Raw genomic sequence first — 17629 nt, 5'->3', positions numbered from 1 at the left:
CAGGGGAGCTGTACCTAATAATTTGCTCAGAAATGAAAAGGCGATAAGAGTTCCCGCAGCTCATCAAGAATAAGGCGATGAAGACAAAATAGAAGGGGAATGGGGGAGATTTCTGATAGGACTAATTCTCCCATGCCCAGTGCTGTCTGACCTCCCAGAGCTCCCTTCCCCAAGGTGACAATCGGCAGATGGTGCGGTTAATTCCAGGGACCCCTTATCACTCACCTGTTGGTAAACGTGGTGATGTATACATAGATGGAGATATATAAATGAGCACAGGACATACCAATGTAGTGCAGAAGACCTGATTTACATCGTTGAATGAAGGAGCTCGCACCCAACGGTGATTCAACATGAATAATGAGAAATGCCCTTTCCTATCTGAGGAATGCGGCGTGTTGGATGGTGGGGGGGGACCACCTAGAGTCAATCCACATGAGATGCACCTGTGAAGAATACCTGCCCATTTAAACCTCTCTGAAGAGGGAATATCTAACCAAGCCTGTGCAGGATACACTTATTTAGAACAGTGTTTCACAGAGCTTAGAAACCTAATTGCTTCATGTCCATCATCAGTGACATCTACATTAATTATGTCCAGTTTTTGCATAATTAGAGCACTTGTGCAGTTGGCGGGGGAGCTGGGTTTGGCTCCCTATTGGTTTGTTAATTATATCGTTCTCTAGGCTGTGTGCGAGATCCCCCACAGGCAGTATGGGGAGAACCAGAAAGAGCTCCTCTTCCATAGGTTACTGGTTCCTGCTCCAACTACTATGCTGTTAATCAAAAGGGGGAAAGGCGGAGCTACGCCAGCCTGCTTGGCACTTCGAATAAAAGTCAGTCCTGGGCATTTCAGTGCTTTGCAACCCAAAACATGCTCTTGAACTTGTGTACCTCTGTTCCTTTATTTTTTTCTCCTTTATAGAGCAAAGCTGCTCATAACCTCTCAGCAAGTTGCAATGCTAAATCCTTTATTTTATTTCTTTAATGCCTTGAGACCCTTCCCTGGAAAGGGCCGCTATGGGAATGAGGGTTTATTTCCCTTCCCTCGCCATGTTACAAGTCTTAGTTGAGAGGTCCGCGCTGAAATGCCTGCATCATCTGAATTGTGTTCTGGCACCCAGGGAAGGATGTGAGCCTTTAGCTTGTGGATGGGTTTAAGGCAATATCCTTCATGGATGTTAAATTTCCTCGAAATAATTGGAGTGAAGCAAACTTTTCTTTGTAGCCTATTTTTAATCCTGGATGTCATTACATTATTGAACTGAGCCGTTGGCAGTGCCAGGAGAGTTTTGTCGTAGTGTCCTCTTGCTTTTGTGAAATTTGAGCAAATAATTGTTCGTGAACAGGGGTCTGTAAGAAGGCTGCGTTGCCATGAATTGATGAGAGCGTTTCCAAAGACATTTTGCAGTAATGATGAGCTGCTGACTTGCTGTGTGCTTGCTCCATTATACGCTAACAGCAAAAGTGACTTTGTATTGTACCTGCCTGCAAATGATCCAGGCTGTTGTCTCTCAGCACTTTTGCTTCAGTATAAGCAAAAACTCAACCATCAGGTGGGGCTGGCCTTAGCTCAGGGAGCATGAACCATTGTAGAAGGTTTGCAGGAAACTGGAGTTGGATTTAGGGCCTGCTTTGAGTTTTGAACAACCTGCTTTGGCCAGGTTGAAATGGGCTATAGACAGGCTATGGCCTCTTTGAGGGTCGTACCTGTGATGCAGGGCTTTTGAAGACAGCACAAGGAGTTACAACGTGAAGTTATAATGGAGGGAACTTTTACAAATACTTCCACACTTTTTCACAGAAAATCTGAAAGCATTTTATAAAGCATCACGGCCACAAGGTGAGTGATTTCTTATGTGCAGATGAAGAACACTGAAGCACAAAATAATTGCATGTCCAAACTAGACCCTCACACCACTGAGGCACAAAATCCTTTTCTACCTCTACATCCTTTAGTCTGTGAGATTAAATACAGTTCAGTTTATTGAAACGACGAGCATTAGGGGGAATAACTTATGAACACGCCTCTTCTACTAAAAAGAATTAAAAATCTGAAAAAAGTTGATAAAAGTTGATAAGATCTCCTCATTAGATGTTTCCAAGATGTTCTGCTGGCCTCCGACATGCTAATAATGCCTTTGGATCAGACTTCTCTTTCTAACACATCTTTCTCTTCTTTCTCTCCGTGCTCAGTCAATTTTGGGGGTCCAATGTGAAGTGCAGAAGCAGCTGAAGGCCTTTGTCACTCTCGAGCGCTTCGAACGGATCTACAGCTCCAGCATCGCCGGGTGCCGGCAGGTCAGGAAGAACAAGAACTTTGCCTCTGGAGGCTCTATCTTTGGCAAAGGCGTGAAGTTTGCCATGAAGGATGGGCGTGTGGCCACTGACATCATCAGTGTGGCCAACGAGGATGGGCGGAGGATCGCAGCCATCCTGAACAACGCCCATTACCTGGAGAACTTGCACTTCACCATCGACGGGGTGGACACGCACTATTTCATTAAGCAAGGGCCATCGGAGGGTGACCTCTCCATCTTGGGCCTCAGCGGTGGGCGGAGGACCCTGGAGAACGGCGTGAATGTGACGGTGTCCCAGATCAACACAGTGCTAAGTGGAAGGACTAGACGTTACACGGACATCCAGCTCCAGTACGGTGCACTGTGTCTAAACACTCGCTACGGGACCACCTTGGACGAGGAGAAGGCCCGCGTCCTGGAGCTGGCCCGACAGCGCGCTGTCGCCCAAGCTTGGTCCCGGGAACAGCAGAGACTGCGGGATGGGGAGGAGGGGATTCGTTCGTGGACAGAAGGGGAGAAGCAGCAAGTGCTAAACACGGGCCGGGTACAGGGCTACGACGGCTATTTTGTGATCTCAGTGGAGCAGTATCCCGAACTCTCAGACAGCGCCAACAACATCCACTTCATGAGACAGAGCGAAATGGGCAGAAGGTGACAGAGAGGGTCGATGCGGTGACTTCTTGCCAAAGACAGCTACTCTTTTGTGGCCACTTACCTGACTGTGTTGTACTCAATCCTTTTTCTAAACTGAACAAGGCAGGGGGGGGAGGAAAATAGAAAGAGAAGGAATTATACGGTTGCACTGTAACTCATGCAACATACTGTTTTTGGTTTTTTTTTCCTCTTTAATTTGGCCTTCACGCGTTTTTTGCAATGAACAGAAGGTATGTTTTGCCGTAGTGTGATCACAGTGAAATTTACTGTCTCTTGTCCTTTTTTGATTTTGGGTTGATTTTTCCCCCCCCCACCCTTTGTGAGGAATTTGAAGTGGGGAGTCGTCAACGTACGTCCTTAGGTGTGAAGTGCGAAATGGGTGTCTGTGCTAACTTGTGTCATCCTAACCCTTTCTGATTTGGGGCAGGGACAGATAGCCTTCCACCCGAAAGACGGGAAGCGTGCGGCATGCCGGAGAGCTCTTCCCGAGAAGAAAGGAGATGGAAGATGACGCTGATTCCGATACTCCAAAAGTGACCATCCGAACCATGTGCCTCAAAAGAGACCTTACAAGTAGTTTTCTCGTTTCACTTGGGACATAAAGTGTTTTTTGGGGGGCTCCTGCTGAGCAGAAGTAGATTATAGAGGCAAAGGAGCTGATTATATTAACTTGCAAGATGATTCTCTTCCTTCCTGAACTGGAATAAAAAAAGAAAAAAAATCAGTCTTTTTTCATTATGAGAGTAGATACTTTGGGGGTTTTTTTGTGAATGCGCAAATCCTGGGTTTAGTTAAAAAACCTAGCAAAAGCCAAGAAAGGGACTCCTGCTCTATTGAGAAAAGCTAAAATAAATCCTCTCTCTCATACGTAGAGCTGTTCTATAGGTGGATTTAATGCACCCATGTTGTACATTTGCTAATGGCATAACTTCATTAAATGTATAGTGTTTCAGTACACGAGGCTACGTGTTTAACAGTCCACTGTGCTGTATCTGATAAAACCAGTTAATTTTTAGGAAGCTGATTTGAATTTAAAAGTAGTTATAGTATCCCAGTGACATACCACTGAAAATTAGAGCAAGCCAAACCCTGCTTTTCCTGATTCTGGAGCTTGTATTTGTTGGCTGGGAAACGCAGTTTTGAGTAGCACGCTGGCAAGTCGTTTATGACTATGGCAGATAAATGTCTCCCGGGGACTTTGGCAGCAGGGATTTTAAAATGTTTAATAAGTAGCAACAGCTTGTGCATGGTGGGACAAGAAGGGGAATGTTGGAATCAACCCTCTCACTGTTTCTTACACGAGCTCGAGTTAACGGGAGAGCCCAGTTGACTGTTAGCAGTGAAGAAGGGGGAGGCTGAATGGAAATGCCCACTGCGGAGGGGACCAGGTGCTTTAACAAGAAACTGCTGACAAAGTTGCTCGGCATGCTAATGTAATTTGTATTCACATAACCTCTGTGCTCTGGTATTTGCAAGAGTCCTTGAAAGTCAAGGGAACACGGGGATGAGCTTAGCATCCGCTTCCCTGCCTGAAACAGTCCGGGGGTAGCAAGGGCCTTTCCCGCGGGCAGAGGTGTTACCCCACCTCTGGAGCTCCGGCTGGAGATGGCCAACCCTGCTCCCAAACAGACGTCTCTATCACACTGACACCTGCACGTATCCTGACTCTAAGAGCCCTCACCGTGTCTCTCTGGGAACAATCTCTGTCTTGATTTTTTTTTTTTTTTTTTTTTATCCCATCCGCTTTGATTTTTGCTTCCTGGTTCTGCAGAGAGATAACCCGAGACGTGCAAATCCGTGCCAAGGCTGTTTCCTTACTCGGAGCCCCGCAATGCACCCGTGTCCCCAGAGACAGCTCTTCTGCGCTCCCGCTACCACCACTGACATCCTCCAACACAGCCTGATCCCGCTCTGCAGGCTCCAGCCCCCAGGATAAAGCAGGGGCGTGCGTTGGGCACGCACCCCTCCAGCAGAAAAACGTTGGCAGCCCCCAGGCTACGGCGGTTTCCCCGTACATGCCGGCTGCCAGCTCCGGCTGCCTCGCCTGTCTGTTCCCAAGTGCTTGCCAGGAGGAAGGTGATGGGATGGAAAATCCCCCAACAGACTCTTCCTCCTCCAGTTCCCAATCCTTAATACCTTTGGCCAGACTTTTGGCAGCTGTAGAGCCCCAGGGCTGACCCACGTTGGGGTCACCTGCTGGTACGGTCCTGATTTTCTGGTGGTCCCACCTGCTTGCAGCAAGGGTGACATTGCTGGTGCTGTAGCCCAGGTCCCGTACTTTGAACCTCCCCTTGCAGCACGCAACCTTTATTACTTTGGCAGGAGTGAATCGCAGGCAGCTGGGCTAGGAAGGGTATCCAGCTCCGGCAGAGCTGGCTGGGAGGAGACGCGTTGGCCAGGCCAGCTCTAGGCTTTGGCGAGGGAGCGGTTGCATTGGGCAGCTGCCTGCCAGGGATGGTTAAAAGGCCGTGGCATCACCGCCTGCGTTGCCGGTATCAAACTGTTGGCAAGACTTGGTTGCCCTGAGGACGCGCTGGTGGGGATTAGGGGCAGCATTAGCCAAACCAACGTTTGCCACCTACTTGAAGGGGGCAGCACCCTCTTCCCAGGGCTCCCCAGCTCCCTGCTTCCCCCTTCCTGAGTCACACCAGGGAAAAATCCCTCCAGAACCTCAACTTTGTGATGGCTTTCAGTGTCTAAAACAGCATGCACGGAGCAAAACAGAGCCCTAGGACACTGGGTCGAAAGGCATAAACCCCGGTGAAGACCTGCGGTGCGGGGAGAGCTCAACGTGTATCCCATTTACACTGCTCCCACCCGAGCAGCTCCGAAGAGAAGTGGTGCTTCTATATCCATCCCCGTCCATGTGTTACAATGCTAAGAGGAGTAGTGCAAGAGTACATGGGCCACCTTTCCACGCAGCCAAGGAAAGGGATCCGAGTGTGAAATGTTCCTACTGGAACCCTGCCAGCCCGAGATGGCACCTCGACAGCCTTACACAGACTCTTCAGGTTATTACACGAGCTAATGACTTTGAGGAGTTCACCCGTTTTTCAAGAGTCTTATGGTCCCGCCGCACACGTACGGCATGGCTAGACCCGGGAGCCATCCCGCTCTGCGCCATGGCAAAGACAGCCCGGGTTGCATTTCTCAGCGTCCTCCAGCCGCGGTGGGATGTGACTGTGCCTGGCTGCCCACCAGGGCCAGGGGGGTCTTCTCCTGGCATGAGAACTACGGACATTGTGTCAAAAAAAGAGGGGGGAAAAATATATATGTAAAAGTATATATATGTATGTGTTGCTCTTCTCTTTATCAAAAGCCTTTAACCAAAAAAAAATTAAAAGGGATGGCTGTCTAGTGCTGGGGACGAACCTGTCCAAAGACAGTTTGTGAATCCTCAGCCTTTGTGAAATCTTCACCCTTTCCACTTTACCTAGATAGCAAAACCAGAAACAAGCATTTTCAGTCCTGAAGCTCTAAATTTTCCCTTTCGTTATTGAAAAATGTTTTTTCTGCAGGATCTCAAGTGTGTCCCCATGGAAGCTGCAGGAAAGGGCTGTGAACACCAAGAGCCGTGCCCTCCCCGAGGGACCGCACTCTGCTATCCACAAGCATTTCCACTCAACTGGTGGCCCCACAGCCCCTTCCCAGCCCTTGCCTTGCCCGATTTGCCACGCCACAGCGCCGGGCCGTGGCTGCCTGACCCTTCTTGCTTTGCTCATAGGCAGCGGGGTAGCAGATCCTCGCGTCTGTAAGACTGGGAGGTCCTGGGTGCGAACCCCATGTCGCTAACCCCAGTGTCCCTTTTCTCTAGATGCTCTTTCAAAGGCTGGTTGCAAGCCAGACCATCTCCAAGGGAAAATGTCACCGTGAATTCATGTGCTTTTATGGCTTGACTTTGAGAAGTCGCTATTTTCTTGATGCCCAAAAAGAGGGACACGCTCCTCCGACAAAAGGAGTTCCCCTTCAAAATGCAAAGGCGTAGCTTGAGTCACTTTGAACTCCTGAGCTTGTCTCCAGTCCGAAGGGTGGTGGGAAGGATCATGGTCAAATCTCACAGCTTGAAGGAGAAAGTCCAACAGTCTGGAGCAGGGGCTGTGGCTCCAGGGGTGAGCGGTGGGTAAGGACCAATGGCTCAAGCCCTCAGTAGCTGGTGCTGGTACCGAAACATCCTCTGTTTGAAGGAACAACGGTGATGGGACCAACTTGCTGTGGCATCCAGGCATGAGTCCGTGCCATGAGGGCTCTGCAGCTGAGAAACATCCTGCGTGCTCAGCCCGAGGGGAGAGGAGCAAGACTAATTTTGGCATCGCGAGAAATGCTGCAATGTTTGTTCCCTCCGAGCTCTTTTTTTTTTTTTCCCCCCCTTTCCACTGAAGATTGGAGCTTGGAAAAATCATTAAGCAGCGGTGACCGGAGGGAATCATGCAGCTCATCATATCTTTGTCATCACAGCTATTGATCAGAGCCGCGATGAAAATGGGCCAACAGCTCTAAACAATGCCAGGCGAGAGCCGATGAGACGAAGGTCGTTAAGAGCCCCTACGCTTGATTCGGGTTTCAAAGACACAGACGATTGGGAGCAGTCCCTGAGACACCATTTGGCCATAACTGAGAAACAGTGAGGGATTTCTGTAATATATCTGTAGATGCTTTATTGAGCGCAGGGATCGGCATGAGATTCTGCTCAGTCTATTATACAGACAGCGTAACCAGAATAAATCAAAATTGTTTAAAAAAAAAAAAAAAGAAAGAATCTAATAAAGTACTTTTTCAGCTGCGACTTGTAAGTGTCACCGTGATAGATGGCAGTGCAATCCATTATGCAAAGACAAGGCTCTTAACATGAAATTTTAGAATTCAATTTTACGACTTACAGCGAGGGCCCCCCTCGTATTTACGGCACAGCAGTCTGTTTTGATTCAATCTCTGCGTAATTGAAACCAGGGCCAGGGATCTCGGTTAGTCCTACGGCCGCTTTTTAAACGGGGAGGAGAAATAAGCGCCCATCACATTAATAATGGAGCTAAAAAAATTGCTGTGCTTGTTAAATCTTATTCCGTTTATCTCCTCGCTCCGACGGCGCTGACGAACCTAGGAAATACAGCTGCCGTGCCGGGGCTGGGGTTCGGTGGGATAAAATCGAGCTCCCATTTGGCCGGCGGCGTCCTCCATCCCATAGCAAGCGCGGCCCCGGGGCGTTTTTGCTCCTGTTGTTACAGTCCTCCACAGGACAGCAAGTTTTTCAGCATCTCTTTTTAATATAATCACTCTTTTTTTATTACGATTACTAAATAGTTAGATATTTGAATCCCCTCGTTATGCAGATGAATTTTCATGAGTTTTGTAAAAAAAAAAAAAAAAAACCAAAAAAAACCCAAACAGCTTTTTTGTGGTTGTTTTTTTTTTTTTTTTCCATCTCTAGGGTACATTTAAATAAAATTACTCGCGGCTGTAGAGCAAACTTTACACAGAGACCGCAGGGACGCCCATGTCGCTCCTGGATGAAGGGACATCGCGTGTCCCGGGGGGCCGTTCCCGGCGGCGTTTTTCCACCCCCTGCTACCCGCACTGGAAACAACCCGGCCTGCCCACGGGAAACCTTTTGTGTCTCTTGCCTGCTTTCCTTTAATTACCACAAAACCTTGTGTTCCTGACAAAATGTTACATGGCTCAACTGTTAACTCCCATCCCAGAGGTCAAAGCTTTCTGGGCAGGGCAGCGTAGAAAACCACAAGTGAAAATTAACTAAATATATATATACATATATATATATATATATATAAAAAAAATCTTTTTTTCCTCAGAGCTGGAAACTGTTCAAGCAAACAATAGAACTTTCCAAAAAGAGAACTAAAACCTTTGGACCGTTTGCGGATGTTGTTGAAACAACCAATCAAAGAATCACACTTTTATATTAAAAAAAAAAAAAAAAGTTTATTTTGTGTGAGGACTTCCCATGCAGCTCCAGCCGAGAAGAGGACTTTGTATCAGAGCTGCGCCTGTAAGCCCAGCACTGGAGACTCTTGTCATTACCCTGCGTAATAATTTTCCTGAAGTCTGGAACTAATTTTTTGAGAAATTTTTTTTCTCAACACTTTGTGTTTCTAATACTGTATTCTTGACTGTGTAAATACAACCAGGCTGTAAATAAGTGCAGATGTAGATACCTTCTAGAAAAAAGAAAAGCGAACAGACAGAAGTGACCGTGTGTAGCCTTCGGTGACAAATAAAAGAATATTTTGTGTTTAAATAACGCTGCTTTTTTTTTATTTTATTTTATTCCTGTGATAATGCTGAATTTCTTCACCTCAGCTGTTTGGTCCTTTCATGGGAGATGGACCTGGCGCAGGAGTTGACCAAAATGTCCCCCCACTTCTTCAATTTGCACTTTCGGGAGAATTCCCCACCTCTACGGGGGGTGCAGGGTCCATCCAGGAGGTAATTTGCCCATCCGGGAGGTAATGCCAGGGATTCGGAGCATCCCTGGGGCACCGGGGAAGCCCCCATCCTAGCACAAAGGTAAGCAAACTGGGGAAACTCTATTGCGCACAAGCAAAATCAAGTTATCACCCCCCTTCCAAAAATTAAAAAAAAAAAAAAAAAAGAGTAAAAAAATCAAGATATCATTAGATTTTATGATACCTCCAGTAGAGACGTGCATCTGACCCTCGTTCATCCAGAGGGAGAAGAAAAGCCACTGCAGCACTTGCCACAGTGATCCAGGAAAACCCTTGTGTGATCCTTAATACCTCCTGGTCCAGCCCAGCCGGTGGCTTCTTCTGATGCTGCAGGAAAATATTAAGGATAACTTCAGAAAACATGGCTAGATGCGTATTGAGGAAAATATTCCTACGTGGTCCTTGGGGATGACCTAATGGGAAAGTGAAGCACCGGGCTGGGTGGCAGTCACTGGAGGAGGAGGGGGAGTCCCTCCATGGTCATGCAGATTTATTGCTTTGGCATGGCTCTGCTTTCCAAAACCAGGTGAAATTGGGTCTTTTAGGATGAAAAGTCAAGTCAAGCAAATTGCTGGGTGTAATTTCCCTCCTTGAATGTAGGTGACTGTGGTAGGGCTAATAAATGGCATCTCTCTTTCTCCTTTGGGGCCAAACAGAGCCAGAAGGGCCAGTTCAGACCTCTCCCTGTGGGTGTCTTAAGTTAAGTGAGAGTTAAATTATCCAACTGCTGGTGGATATTAGCACGCAGGAGGTTTCCCTTAGGTTTCTACCCATTTTTGGCCATTCCTGGTGGGATGTTATCCTCTCCACCACCAATGTATGCTTTGTCTCAGGGCCAAGTTTCTCAGCCTTCAGCTTCCAGCCACCAAACCTGGTGCAGCTTCTCCAGCCATCCCGCAAAGCAAATGTCCCCCTGACACCAACCAAGTCCCCTCTTTGCTGTCCCGCGCAGGATAAACTCCTTCATCCTCACGGCACGAAGTCTACTTTCCCTTTCCAGATGTGGGATATTTTTAATTTTTCCACCCTCTGGCGTGTTTGGCCACCTTTCCTTCAGCGTGGGGGTTGCACTTACCTTGCGCACGAAGACAGGGTCTTGCTCCTGCGCTTGTGAGAGACTTTTACCTTCAAGGAAGGGGTTAGTCCCTTCCTTCTTGCCATAGAAAGTGCCTATTGAGACAATTGTATGGCGACCTTGACGTCATCCCCGGAGCCTCTGGTTTCCCCTGGGTCTGATTTGCAGCCTTTGCTCTGAGGCAGATGCATTGGTTTGCACCGGCCTGTTATTCACGGGCATTTTCTCGGGCTGTGCTTAGCCAGGGGATTCAGATCACCCTGAGACAGTGACCTGCCCTCCCCGGTACCCGACGTCCATCACTCGTCATGCCACCTGCGGTTTATCATCGCAAAAGACCCTGCTTTAAATCATTGATAACTATATTGAAGTGCATTGGACCAAGGACTAATCCCCGAGGGCAGCAAAGGAAACAGCAACGTTTTAAGTTGCCGGTGAACCAGGTTTGGCTCTGTCTCTTGCGGTCGTGCCAGATAAGACCAATGTTTTAATCAAAATATTATGGGTAGTAAATCGAGTGCTTTCGGGAGAGCCGCCCTGCCATGCCAGTTCAATAGGCCAGAGTAGACTTATCACATCGTGTCTTTAATAGGGGCCATAGCCAGAGGCCTCTGGCTTATCTTTCAGGAGACTGCTAGGAGACTCTCCTTGTGCTTAAGCTCAGAGCAAAGAAAAATTTGTCCTTTTCTACATTCCTCATAGAAAACAACTAAAGCCTGAACCACAAACCACATCTCATACATATTTGAAAAGCGCTGAAAAAAAAGAATGGTGGTTATATCCAGATGGGAGAAATGGGCACATGGAGAACACAAGTGATGTGCCTTCAGGTGGGTCATCCCTGTAGGTGCAAATGCTCCAGCCTGGAGCTGGTGAAACTGGTGGCTCTTTGCAGGGCCAAAACCAGGGCCGCTGCCTGGCACAGTGCTTCACGTAACCCGGGTGAAATACTGGTCCCTCCAGGACTTTTTAGCTTGCGTGATGGGTTATGCACCCATGGAGCGATGCAACGCAACAGCCCAGGCAGGTAGTTACCAGCTGCAGCAGCCTCCCATCCCTCCACCACACAACGAGGACAGGAAAATGCTGCAACTGGAGGCTGGGGGAAAGTCCAGGGTTGCAACCTAATGCTCCCAATGCCTTCAGCTCCCCGACGGAAAGATGCAGGTTCAAGACACAGAAACGTTGAGCCGCTGCTGAGAGCAGGGATGGAGACTCTTTTGCAAAGAGTGACCTGGTTTAAAAAATAACCTGGTTGTTAGTTCGTCCTTTGAGGCAACTGAGCTCAGTCTTTGTCAAAACATGAAAGTTCTGGTCTGGAACAGTCATTGTCACACGGCGATCATTGGTAGAGAAATTTCCAGGGTGAGAGGAGTTCCCTTGAGTGCAGCCTGCTGAAACGGCAGCAGCCCGGGCAAGGAAATAGTGTGAATTATGGTGATTTTGGATATTTTAAAAGCTGTATTTCTTGGGTTCTGCCTGGAAAACTGCTCCGACCATCAGCCCACTTCATAAACCACAAGCCTAAGCACCTCCTTCTCCTCCAGCATACTGTCTGTAAAAACATGAGCCTTCCTAAGCCCTGCCAGCACATCCTTGTCAGGATTTACTCGGCAAAGGATGGGGAGGAATACAGGAACAGGGCAAGCACTGTGTCCTTGCGTTTAATGACCCAGCATGCTTGGGCTTAAAACCAGCTCATGTCCCACTCTCTGAATTAAATAAAACAGAATCAGAGCTAAAGAAAAAGCTGTGTTGCTCAGGTTGGTCGAGCGGCTCTGAGTCCACCTCTTGCGTCACAGGGCAGACTTTTTTAACCACAAGTTCGGAAAATGTTTTCTTACCCCAGGGGTTTCTCGGGGAAGAAAGAAGGCGAAGGGGAAGTCGGTGGCCAGATCATTACAGCGAGCTTGTTCAGCAAAGCCGGTCCCGCAAGTGAGATGCTGCGAGCCAGCGGGACCACGCGACGGCTTTGATTTCTGCCTCCAAGAGCAGGAGATGAGAGGGCTCCGTTAGCCCATCGTTACGCTGTTATTTTCCATCCGGGAGATACTCGTGTCCTCCGGGAGTTTTGCATAACCAGACCTCATCATCCACCATCAGTCTGAGCTCCAAAACCCTCAAGGCTTAAATTTGAAGCCGGAGTGTGACAAGCCTGGCAGAAAAGCATCCGTAACAAGCAGGACTGTTCATCAGCGGTACGGAGATAATCAAGGCAGCGGGTTAATAAGCCACAGCGGGTCACAGGCTGGTGGAAGGTTGTACGAATACCCTCTGTGATGCAGCCAGAAAGACATTCATGAAATCGCTTCAACAAATCTTCCTCCGTGTGGTCGTAGATTTTCATGAAAAAATGGACTAAAACTGATTTTTAAATGAAGCATATAAAGAAATAAGGGCTTTGCAGCCATTTGCAATAGCTGCATTTCGTACCTGTGCTGTGTTTCCCGTCAGAAATCTCCTTCCAGTTACAGAAAATATTACCTCCATTTTACAAGTGGGACAAATAGGGCACTGAGGTTAAATGTTTGGCCTGAGATCACACAGTTGGGGGATAAATAATGAAAAGGCCATGACTCAGCGGCCCTGTGCCATTCGCTCACTGGCGTGACTTCTTCTGGGCTGAGTTTTCTTCCCATCGTATCTCATTACTTTGCTATCTGAGTCATGGCATTTTTAATTAGAGCTACCCCCACACCCCCGTAATAAAGTAGCATTTGAAAGGGGCTGATTTCAGACTGCAAGGATTAAAGAGCACAGCCCTGCTGCCCGCCGTTGGGCTGGGCAGGTCTCCCATCGCTGGAGGTGAGCAGGGTCCTCTTCGCACCAGGATGGGACTGAAACCCAGGGTTTGCTGCATTTCAGCCTCCAGTTGTTAGAGAAGAACTGGCTGCTTTTGGTTTCCTGTGTGTAATCTTCACTGTGGAATGGAGCTTGTCTATAAATGGGAGAAAAATATTCATCAACAGCAACAATCTGGAGTTCCTGATTTTCCAAATTCAGAAGATGCTTGAACAACTTCCTTATTAGATGTCCAAACCCAGCACATGGCAGTCACAGTCAGCATGTAGACATGAACCAGCTCATGGCAGGAGGCACTGGAGTAAAGCCATGAGTAAGGGGCAGTCAGGACTTACCTGTTTCTATAACTAAAAAGCTTCTCTATTTATGCTGCCGAGGATAAGCATTCCTGGGGCAGGAAGAAAAAAACACCAAACCTTGACAACAGTCAAGGAGCACGTCCCAGGTGTGGCCCATGGGTCTACCTACCCTGAGGATCTCACCAACTTGCCACTGAGACCTTCAGGGGCTAGCGGGTGGGTGGCACCAAGACACAGAAGAATTTTTTTCACCGGTGTAAATACAACCCCTAGCGTTCGATGCTAGCTGGTGGATCTCAGTGATGACTGGGTTTAGGTCTAGGCGCCTAAAATAGCAGCTGTAAGAAGTTAGACCCTTTGAGAGTGACTTTTCTGTCATTCTGGACATGTTCTGCACTAGGGTCCTCTTCTGTTCACAGCTTGTCCCGTTCTGTTGCTTGTGCCAGCTCTGCTTTGGGGCAAATACTTGGAGCAATAGGATACTGCACATCAGCATCACTCTGCCTCTCCTCCACACCCTCACGCTGCCCCCCCAAGTCTCCACATGCCTCTGGATGTCACACCAGAAAAAGCCACCTCCAGCAGGTGTCCTGCTGTCTCCAGGTGAGACAGCACCAAGGATGCTCACCTGCATGCCCACAGCTTCGGGAAACTCAGGGCTTCACACCTAGACGGCACACAGCTCAGTGGGCTGCTCACAGCCCACAACTGAGAGAGTTCTATATTCACATAGAAATATATGTACATATATAAATATATGTCTATGTCTAAGAGGAGCAGCCACAAGATGGATTTTCGGGTATTTGTAAGCGTTTAGGAGAATCTTCCACCCCTTCCTGCTCTCCCCCCACACCCACAAAGACACATACCCGCTCCCCCATCCCTCCTCTCCTCCCTGCAGGTGTGCTTTGAGCAAGCAACGCACCGTGTGATTGCTCGGTGCCCTACATCCCCAGGTCTCGTCATCTGGCAGCTTTTCTAAACACGGCTTTCTTCCTCTCAGCAATTCTGTGGGGACCTTGAGAAATGACTGCAGCAAACATGCCCTGCCACTTCAAAGTTGGAGGCTGACGACTCTTGAAATGCACTTTTCTTCTTGTCTTTTTTTTTTCTTTCTTTAATTTATTCCCCTCACATGTCTAACAACACCATCTGTGCTGGCACAAGCTCTGTCTCTGGCCGTGAACCTGTGCAAGAGAGTGATCCAGGTCCAAGGATGTTTTCTATGATCAAGTAGGGAAAAGCAGACTCCACCATGAAAACCCTTGGGAAGGCATAAAAAGCAGTCCTGTTTTTTACATTTTGCAACATAAAACTACTTAGAGATGGCCAAACTCATCCTCCTCAATTTTTACTTCCAGCTGAAGTGCGCAGAGGAAGAGCTCACTGCCACACACTCCTCTACAACCAACAGAGAACAAGTGATTGAGGTCTTAGGTGGCTGGTTGTGTCTTCTGGCCATCTGTCTGCCCATGGGACCATTCTCTTCAGGCAGGCACCTCAGATAAGTAGATGAACCAGCTCTACAGTAAAACGAAGTCAGCTGAACTTGATGGAGAAAACCCAACCCAACCTTTTGAACTCAGACATTTCATCTTTATCTTTTATTATCCCTTCTTGGAATAAGAAGTTAAATGCTCCTCAGTCTCATAGCAAGAAACACTCAGTGAGGAACTCAGCTCCTAAACTACCAACGGGATAAAATTGCAAAGCCAAAAACATCTTTCGTGAACGTCCTCATTCAAGAATGGGCTGAAGCATCCATTTCAGCTGGGGCTGCAATGAGCATCAGAGTCCCACCAGTACTCGCTCAGATGCTTTTATCTCACTTACTCTTACCTGGATCTTTTCTCCATCTCTGGCTGCTGTCTACCTCCTCCTCATCATCCCAGTGTCAGTGAGCTTCCAGTGCCCCATTAACACTCATTTCACACCTGTCTGTGGATTTCTCAAAGACGGGTGCCCATGAAATAGCATGCCACCCTGTCATGGTTTCAGCTGGGATGGAGTTAACTTCTTTGCTAGTGCTGGTGTAGTGCTGTTTTGGATTTGGGGTGGGAATAGTGTTGGTAGCGCACTGGTGGTTTTGGTTGTTGCCTTTTCTCAAGGCCCTTTCCGCTCCTCACACCACCCCACCAGCGAGCGGGCTGGGAGCACACAAGAAGTTGGGAGGAGACACAACCAGGACAGCTGACCCCAACTGTCCAAATGGATATTCCATACCATATGAATCCATTCTCAGCATTTAAGCTGGGGGAAGAAGGCAGCAGGGGGGGACACTCAGAGTTACGGCATTTTGTCTTCCCAAGTAACTGTTAGGCATGATGGAGCCCTACTTTCCTGGAGATGGCTGAACACCTGCCTGACGATGGGAAGAGGTGAATGAATTCCTTGTTTTGCTTTGCTTGTGCGTGTGGCTTTTGCTCTCCCTATTAAACTGTCTTTATCTCAATCCATGAGTTTTCTCACTTTTAGTCTTCTGATTCTCTCCCCCATCCCACCAGGGGAAAATGAGCGAGTGGACGCGTGGTCCAAGCTGCAGCCGGGGTTAAACCACGACACATCACCTTGTTTAGAAATACTTATTTTCTTTCCTTACAAGACCTTCCTCCTTGTGTTTTCACACCTCATTCTTGTTTGTTTTGCTCCTTTTCACAGCCTCCAGTGGATTTACATCTTTCTAGGCACGCAGCGGACCGCAGTCCAGCTGTGACATTAGTGGACTGGTCAGGCTCCATGGTCTTACAGACACAACCGGCACCTGAATTAACCACAGCAGCCGCACTCAAAATACCCTCGGAAAAGCCGACTTGCAGCGCAGCCAGTATTGCTTTTAGACGGCTACTCTGCGAGCTGCCATCCAAATCCCTTAACTGATGAAACGTTAATGCTTGGTAATTTCTAAGGCTTACAGTAGAAGAAAGAGGCTGGACGAGGTGACCTCCCATGTCTATGTTGATGAGCTGAATTTTAGCCTCGTGGTAGCAGAGCTTTTCTGGCGCAGTTCTTGCCCTGCTGAAAAAAGTGGAGGAGGAAGGAGGTCAGGTAGAACTGGAAGGGAGATTTGGACTGGTTCTTGGGGAACGATGACAAAAAACTCACTCCAAACCTTTAGTTTTGTACGGAATGACTGGACCATGTTCTAAAAAAATATCATCTTTTACCATAAGTCAATCTTTGTAACCAAAAGGCTGTTATGGACTGAGGATTTCTTTAAATATCACTTTAAAATGCAAAATACTCACTTTCAGCAATCCATAAAGGAAAAAAAAAAGTAATGTTTTGACATTTCCAAAGGTTTCCTGGCATCTTTTACTGAAACAAATCAAACATAACTCACATTCACAAGTCATTTTGGTTGCCATGCATGTCACTTTGACAAGCACGTTCTTGGTCCAAACACTGTGGTTGCTATCTCTCTGCTTCAGCCTCTTACCTGCAAAGCTGGCAGAGCGCCCTGGCTCTTGCGGGTCCACCTTCGGGACCAGCTCTTCTCCTGGCCTTGGTTCACCACCTCGTGCAGTGAAGCTGGGGAACTTGCTGGGGTATCTCTGATTGCCGAGTCTGGCGCGACGTCTGCGCTCTCTATACTCAATGACACATGCACAAAACAAATGTTGAACCCCAGTGGGCTCTACTTCAAACCTAACAGATTACCTTCATGTTTTATAGAATCACAGAATGGTTTGGGTTGGAAAGGACGTTAAAGATCACCTAGTTCCAACCCCCTGCCCTGGGCAGGGACACCTCCCACCACACCAGGTTGCTCCAAGCCCCATCCAACCTGGCCTTGAACCCCTCCAGGGATGGGGCAGCCACTTTCCATTTTCTTCTAATATAATTTCCTTGGCTCTCTGTGGGTGCTCCACACCATGCCCAAAGACTCAACAGTGGATGCGCTGGTGCTAAGAGACGGACAACCACCCACACCAGCACAGATGGGCTGTGCTTCATGGCAAGATCCGACAGAGAGACCTTGTACCACTGTGCAGCATCTAGCCACAACCTGGGTCCTCAGGCCCTGCTTCAATACCAAGG

At 48.0% G+C, this 17629-nt stretch overlaps 1 protein-coding gene across 12 annotated transcripts in view; it reads left to right on the top strand.

Moving 5' to 3' along the window:
* The window catches only part of TENM4 (teneurin transmembrane protein 4), a 530696-nt gene extending 526783 nt beyond the window's left edge, over positions 1–3913 (top strand). For all 12 annotated transcript variants that reach the window (XM_074572381.1, XM_074572380.1, XM_074572379.1 and 9 more), the window contains one exon: positions 2197–3913. In XM_074572381.1, the coding sequence (XP_074428482.1) occupies positions 2197–2955 (759 nt within the window). In that variant the 3' untranslated portion in view covers positions 2956–3913. The remainder of the gene's footprint in view (positions 1–2196) is intronic.
* Positions 3914–17629: the final 13716 nt, after the last annotated feature.

Source organism: Larus michahellis, chromosome 1 (assembly GCF_964199755.1).
Source record: "Larus michahellis chromosome 1, bLarMic1.1, whole genome shotgun sequence".
Taxonomy (NCBI): Eukaryota; Metazoa; Chordata; class Aves; order Charadriiformes; family Laridae; genus Larus; species Larus michahellis.
The sequence above is the reverse complement of the archived record's forward strand: the minus strand, read 5'-3'. Positions and strand labels throughout refer to the sequence as shown.